At 36.0% G+C, this 7,390-nt stretch overlaps 2 protein-coding genes across 3 annotated transcripts in view; one reads left to right on the forward strand and one right to left on the reverse strand.

Annotated features, from left to right (window-relative positions):
• Window positions 1–1,405: 1,405 nt before the first annotated feature.
• On the forward strand, window positions 1,406–3,133 carry LOC107090956 (nodal homolog 2-A-like). The gene is made up of 3 exons (XM_015384616.1): window positions 1,406–1,712; window positions 2,152–2,894; window positions 2,981–3,133. Exons 1-3 carry the CDS (start codon window positions 1,406–1,408, stop codon window positions 3,131–3,133), a joined length of 1,203 nt encoding a protein of 400 aa, XP_015240102.1.
• Window positions 3,134–4,578: 1,445 nt separating this feature from the next.
• The window catches only part of LOC107090959 (eukaryotic translation initiation factor 4E-binding protein 1-like), a 5,585-nt gene continuing 2,773 nt past the window's right edge, over window positions 4,579–7,390 (reverse strand). Inside the window, exons 2-3 of one of the 2 annotated variants that reach the window (XM_015384621.1) lie at window positions 5,381–5,578; window positions 4,579–5,295 (exon numbers count right to left, since the gene is read on the reverse strand). In XM_015384621.1, the coding sequence (XP_015240107.1) occupies window positions 5,267–5,295; window positions 5,381–5,578 (227 nt within the window). In that variant the 3' untranslated portion in view covers window positions 4,579–5,266. Of the gene's footprint in view, window positions 5,299–5,380; window positions 5,579–7,390 lie in introns of both variants that reach the window. The other variant, XM_015384620.1, reaches the window with a different exon arrangement.

Here is a 7,390-nt window from a genome sequence, read left to right on the forward strand (position 1 = left end):
TTTATATACATCACTTTGTAGCTGTAAGTTGTGTATTTATTAAGATGCAGTTTAACATCTTTAATATTTGGTGACAATAATTTACGTTTTTATTAAATATTAACTATAATAGGCTATGGATTATTTTTAAATATAATAAAACGGCTAGAAGTGAGCGCTATGATACTGCGTTTTTATGCTTTTTTTTTTATTTCGTTAGATTTGTTTTTTGAATTAACATTATTTGTTTTGTCCGTAATAAAAACAAATGCACTGGTTTCATATCACAGTTTTATAAATCATTTTCAAAGGAACGTCCTTCTTTAATGCAAACACAATTTTCTTGACTTCAGGAATGAAAGGAATCAAAGCTTAATGCAGCCTTTTCATCCCCTTAGATGCTGAGTGAGCACTTTGTTCCATAAATTAGTGACAATTAAGACTGGTGTTTGATAAAAGCATGTGATGAACGGTTGGATGAAACATCTCTTTCTCAAAGGAAAACACGCGTGTTTTCTTAAATATATGATGGCATTCACTTTAAAAATGAAAAGAAAAAGCTTAAACTTATAAGATTATATGGGTTTTTAGACCAAAATATGATGGAAAAAAACACTTAAAACACCATTTTAAAGTAAAACTGCCCTTTTTTTATTTTAACAACCCTTATAAAGAATCATCACTATATCAAATTCATAGTCTTTATACCCATCATAATAATTATTTTCTAACCTTTTATGTCATGTTTTAGATTCACACCTGGTTTTCAAAATATAAAATCTTATTTAAATGCAACTATTTAACTATTAAAATGTTTTTGTTGGTGTTATTTTAGTTTCCTAATTGCTCTGTCTTATTCTTGTGTGTTTTTAATAATATTTGACGCAATCGTTTTAAAACTAGTACCAATGATTTTATTGGGTGGAAGTAAATATTTCACAATGAATTCTTCAAAAAAAGAAATCTGCAAACTAATATAACATTTCTAACTATGTTATTACCTACCTTCTTTCTCCCTCGCTTGTTTTCCAACCTCTATCCCAACATGTGAAGACTTGAACTACACAGAGTATTTCTCCACATGATTAACTCATAATCTCATTGATCACTGAACAGATCTTTAAGCTCCTTAAATGGTATCTTTTATTTTTATTTGTTTGTTAGAGCTTCTAGGATCTGTAACAGAACAGCAGCAATTAGAGCTTTTTTACAGTTTTCATGCTTGTGCCACTACAAAGAGCTTTTAGGTTTCGATGCATAACGACCGTCTCATTACGGCCTTTGGATCAGAGCCATCCGCGTCTTTACGCATCTCTTCAAAGGACTTCAGGATGAGAGGGTGGGATTATAAAACTGAGCTCCAGGTTCTCCTCAGGACCAGATCCAGATCTGATCGTGGAGGTGACTGCATCTCAGTTTGGGAATTATGAAGGGTATCGCTGTGGAGTTGGTGTTTTTTCTCCTGGTGGATTTGGTTTGGAGCATTTCTGCGCAGCCCTTCGGTGGGACGCCTCCTGACGCGCTGCTCCGTGGGGTGAAGGCTCCATCCGGCGGCTACAGGCGCTCCATGCAGCGACAGCAAGGAAACAAGTTGCCGCTCTACATGATGCAGCTCTATCGGACCATGCGCAGCGGTGATCGGGCCGGTTTCTCTGCAGCCAGAAGCCGCATCTGGAGGGATGAGCTCCCCGTCCTCAAAGACGCAGACTCCGTGATCAGCCTAATCGCAAAGAGTGAGTTTTCTTTTTCATAATTATAACCAAATAATTTGCAAAACAAACTTTGAATTAGGGGCACTCTAAATGTATTAAAAAAGTAAAATTAAAGTCTTTGACTAAGAACTTTCTGGCCTTTTTTTTTAACGTTAAACATAAAAGCAATCAGCATCCTGTAGAGTAAATGCCACCCTCTTCTGTTAACCTATAATTAAGATACACTACAGAATTTAAAGACAATTAAAAATTGATTTTGAAATTTTCATGGATTTCAACCTAAATTACATCTACATATCTTTTTTTAAACATATATAGAAAGTTTGTCTTTTTCTTAAGTTTTAGTAATGAAAAAAAAAGAAAATAAATTATTTTGAATGACTCAAAAGACCCAATTGCAATGAAAAAAATGTATCCTTCTTTTGTATCTTTGTTAAATGTTCCTCATCTTTATTCCCAGGCTACCAGCAGATTTGTGAGAGGTGGTCCGTCACCTTCGACTTCTCGTCCATGTCTCCAAGCGATGACATCCAGCTGGCTGAGCTCCGCATCCGATTACCTGCCTTCGCTGCCTTGTCCTCCCCTGCTTTTATAGACATCTATCACTCCAACAGGGAACAATGCTCCAGCATGGACTGTTTTGAGAGCAGGCTGCTTCTGGGCCGCCTGAGGGCTCATCCAGGCTCAGCGGTCTCACCTTCCTCTTGGAAAGTGTTTAACATGACCAAAATGCTCCGCCGCTGGCTTCACCGGGGACCTGCTATGCAAACCATGGAGGGAGGTCTAGCTGAGGGCAAGGAGGAGTGCAAGCAGCAGAGAATCCAACATCCAACAGCTGACAGGGTGATAATGGTGGTCTTCTCCAGGCAGAGCCAACATAGCCAGCGAATGCCAACGCTAATCCGCACAGTGGAGCATTCAAAGTATGTCAGCCTGGACAGGGAGCGACCTGTGCCCACCTCCAGGGTGAGCAGCCTTAGAGAAAAGGGACACGAACAAACTGAGCGGAAACGGAGAGACACTGCAGGGGAGGAGGAGCTAGGTCATCTCTGCAGGAAGGTGGACATGTGGGTAGACTTTGAGAAGCTCAACTGGAGTGACTGGATCGTCTATCCCAAACGGTATAACGCTTACCGCTGCGAAGGGACATGTCCTATCCCTGTAGATGAGAACTTCGCCTCAACTAATCATGCTTACATGCAGGTAAGGCTAAAATGCTGCAGGAATGATAAATATCTTGATTTGAGGAGATGTGATCTAACTTTTGATATTTTTTCATTTAATTTCAGAGCCTGTTAAAGTTTCAACACCCAGAAAAAGTGCCAAGCCTTTCCTGTGTGCCCACTCGCCTGGCACCGCTTTCCATGCTGTACTATGAGAATGGGAGGATGTTGATGAGGCATCACGAGGATATGGTCGTAAAGGAGTGCGGCTGCCACTGAGAAGAAAACACGGATAAAAATCAACAGGCACTTTACGTCGAATCTCAAACAGGAGCAGCTGCAGGAAATCTGTTAATGTTGAATTAAAATGAAATCAACAGGAATTTATCAGCTGGACTTGATTCGGACTCCTTTAACAGAAGCACTACTAGATTCTTGCACACATTGTTTGCAACTTTGTGCATAAACTTTTCTTCTAAGTCCAAGGACTTGATTTTTTTCCAACGAAAAGGAAAATGCTATAATAGTCTAAATGTTAAAAAATGTTGGGTCATACTGACCCATCTGATTATTTTCTGTATATGAAAGTACAATAAATTGTCAAATTTGAAAATTGTAATTTGTTGTCTTTCATAAGATGGTTTAAAGATAGAGATAGCAGTGTTCATTAAACTGGTTGGCTTACAGGTGCAGAACAAACATATTAGCAAAGGCAACATGATTAATTATAATGAATAGATTGGACTAAACTTAGCTCAGAACTTCTCATTTCTTATTTCTCAGCCAGGCAATGGCTGAACCACTGTAGCCTGGCCAGCCTTAGGCCCCATAAGTTAGTCAGGCTAGACATATTGCTAATCTTTGGGTTAAGGATTGCTTCACAGGATTGTTTTACTTTTGCATTATTTGCTTTGGATTCGCATATACGTTTGTCAAGCACCCTCTGATATTTGGTTATAACTTATATTAACAGTCAGAATATTTATATATCCTTTTTATGGATACAATGGCTAATTTTATGTTGTTTTTTTAAAGATCTCTTTTTAACCCAGACACAAAATATTGTTTTCACTTCCACTATAAAAAGCCAGGACCACACCCACCTAAATGTCAGAATTTAAACAGGAATAATATTATAGAAAACGTGCACCTCATAAGATTTTAGCCGTTTTAAATTCAGATAAATGTGTTTTTGTCCTTCCTTTTTCCAGTAACAAATCTTTACAGAAACCTTTACAAACAAACATATAATTCATTATATATTAGTTATTTATATTACTGGATTCCTTGGTTTCATGTTAATTATCCATATATTAAAATATGTTAGAAAAACAGATGCTGTTAAATAGTTATTTACATCCATATTTAAGAAATGTCAATTTTTTCAGGCAGATTACAGAAAATTTATGAAATTTGTCTACCATGAAAAAGAAACAAATTTCAAGCTTTTGACAGGCATAAAAAAATGAATGTAAGATCAAAGCTGTATGATTTTTTTTCTTAGTTGCAAAAAAACCCCCAGTATTTTCAACTTTTCTACACGTTTATATCTAAACTGTACAAATTAAATGAGAAATGAGAAATACTATAATATTTTATTTAGTAGGTTTGTATATTAAATATGGGTTTTTGTTTTTCTATTGAATAAAAATATTAAGTTTCTTTTTATCTTTGAACGGAAAAAACAAAAAAAACAAAAAAAAAACAGATGAACAACTTTGTAGTTTTGGTTAATGAATATACAAACACTTTTAATGAACTTCACAATAATAAAAAGGCTCCAAGCTTAAACTAAATGGTTTGTTAATTGAGAGACAAAGTATTTACCATCTTGCAGGCAAATGATTAGAAAATATTCATTGAGATTAAAAAGCAAACGAGCGATGACTGAGAATAAAGGCATAAAACAGTTCTATAGTAACAAAACCACATTTTAAAATTCATGTAACAGTACAGTGAGCAAGTCTCATCAGCTGGAAATGTAGCAAATAAATGGACAGGAAATTGAGAAGTCATGTAGATTTTATCTGCTGCCCTCAAGTGGCCAGAAGCAGCCATTACAGAGTCCAAAAATTAGATTGCCAAGTACAGTAGTCATATCAACAGATTGGCTATTAACACCTTCTTATATAGTCATTTTGAAAGCATTTATAACTAAAATCAAATAAAATAAAAAATAACAGGAATTACTTGTCATCAGTTACACAAGGTGATGAAGCAAAGTGAAAATAAATTTTTGTGAATTCTTTTTTTCAAGCTTCAACAGATTAGCTAATATTTGATATAAAAAAAAAAAAAATACCTGGTTGTTTTCTGTCAGACTTTAAAGCTGACTAAGACTAGATTTGTTATTTGAATCATTTTATAAGCTCATAGTTGTTAGCACCCTACATTACTCATTGCTGCTGGCATCTAGATGTCCATTTCAAACTGGGCGTCCTCTGCTGTAAAAGAGAATAGAAAAAAGTTGCATTCAACTAAAGTACAAAGAAAGCACAAAGTAAGGTGATAAATCTAATATTGTACCGGAGTTCTCCTCCATATGCAGGTTGTGGTCGTCTTCATTGTTGCTGGGTGATTCCTCGGGCGGATTTTCATTGTTGGAGGAGTCCGGGTCGATTGGCCTTGTCACACCAGGAATATCAGGAAGTTTGGGAGGAGTTCGGGTCAGTGGAGAGCTCCGACACTGTAGCAGAAACTTCCTGTCATAAATGATTCTGGTACCTGTAGATGGAAGACAAAAACCTTGCTTTGACCATCTGTTGCCACACTGTTTGAAACAGGATAAAAAATCCAAGTTATCAGCAGCTGATCATGCGCTTTCTTACTGTTTCTTTTTTTAAACCACCAAAGATAAACCTTATAAATACAAGAATATCTAAACCCCGACAGAAAATCTGAAAGTTAAAAATGTAATTCAATAACAGTCATTAATGGTTTCTGATAAGTTAAAGGGGAACGCCGTTTTTTTTTTTTTTTTTGCATTGGGCCCTTGATTTTACATTATTACATCATGTTCTACTCACCCATATGAGTTTTGTGTCATTTGGAGCTGTTCTGAAGATCTTCTGTTAGGTTATATCAAGGTACATTAATAATTGGCAATCTTTTTGGGGAAAACCTAGTCTGATTGGGAGAGACTGCATCCATCCCACTTTGGGTGTTGCAGCTCTTCTTTCTAGGTATCTGGCCAAATGTATTAGTCATCCAAAACCCTGACAACCCAGGGTGCAGACCAGGAAGCAAAGTTATGGTTTAACACAACTTTCTGCAGCTGCTCTACTGTTACCCACTCATAACTGCATCCATACAGTGTCTTTCCCACAACAAAATCATATAAATTAGAAAAGAATGCTAAAGGAGTAAATTATAATCTAAATAACACAACTCAAATTGGGGAAAATGTTAAAACTGTTAAATGTGGGTTATTTAACATAAGACATCTTTTTTCAAAAAGTCTGTTAGTTAATGACTTGATATGTGGTGAATAAATTGATTTGTGTTGCCTTAAAGAAACTTGTCTACAGAAAGAGGATTATGTGAGCATAAATGAGGCAACAATCTTTCAGAGGAGCATAAGAATAATTCAATATATCTTTTTAATACAGTTGCCAAATTCACCCAGAGCCATAGCTCTGTTGAACCTTCCATCCCACCTGCTCTTAGCAGTAAAGAGTGTATTGGATTTTTTTATAAATATGAATGACGGTATTAAAAATAATAATCATTAGCACCCAGCTAAATATTATTGGTTTGTCTCTGAAAGGTGAGGCAGCATCTGAAGTAGCCATAGAATCTGAACTGGGTTTAGACTGCTTTGATCCAGTTGAACTTTCAGAGTTAGTAAAACTATTGTCTTCATCTTAGCCTTCAACTTGTATGTTAGATCCAGTTCCAACCAGGTTATTTAAGGAGGTATTCCCTCTGATGTCCTCCTCCATTTTAGATGTGATTAATAGATCCCGGATACAAGGACATGTACCTCAGGCTTTTAAGGAAAGCTGTAAATAAACCTTTACTTAAGAAACCGTCTCTTGACCCAAGTGACTTGGTCAATTATAGACCTATATCCAATCTTCCTTTCTTATCTGATATTCTTGAGAAAGTAGTTGCCAAACAAGGGTGCGATCACTTACACCATAATTAACTTTTTGAAGAGATACAGTCTGGCTTTAGAGCTCATCATAGCACTGAAACAGCTCTGATGAAAGTCACAAATGATGTTCTCATGGCCTCAGATAATGGACTTGTATCTGTACTTGTTCTTTTAGATCTTAGTGCTAAATTTTACGCAGTTGATCATCACATTCTTTTAGAAAGACATGAATATTTTGTAGGAATTAAAGGAACAGCACTTAGCTGTTTTAAATATTATGTATCTGTTTGTTCACAATAATGATAAATCTTCCTCATACCCTAGGGTTACCTGTGGAGTACCATAACGATCAGTGCAATCCATTATTTTTTGGGGGATTTTTTCATTAATTTCATAAATTTTTATGGGATTTCGGTGTAACAATCAACATATACCGAATC

Source organism: Cyprinodon variegatus, unplaced genomic scaffold (genome assembly GCF_000732505.1).
Source record: "Cyprinodon variegatus isolate N-32 unplaced genomic scaffold, C_variegatus-1.0 Scaffold318, whole genome shotgun sequence".
Classification (NCBI taxonomy): domain Eukaryota; kingdom Metazoa; phylum Chordata; class Actinopteri; order Cyprinodontiformes; family Cyprinodontidae; genus Cyprinodon; species Cyprinodon variegatus.

Bases quoted from the DNA above. Each gene is read 5' to 3' on its own strand.
- LOC107090956 (XM_015384616.1), top strand. From the start codon at position 1,406: ATGAAGGGTATCGCTGTGGAGTTGGTGTTTTTTCTCCTGGTGGATTTG. The intron at 1,713-2,151 runs GTGAGTTTTCTT...CTTTATTCCCAG, and splicing joins GATCAGCCTAATCGCAAAGA to GCTACCAGCAGATTTGTGAG. The intron at 2,895-2,980 runs GTAAGGCTAAAA...ATTTAATTTCAG, and splicing joins CTAATCATGCTTACATGCAG to AGCCTGTTAAAGTTTCAACA.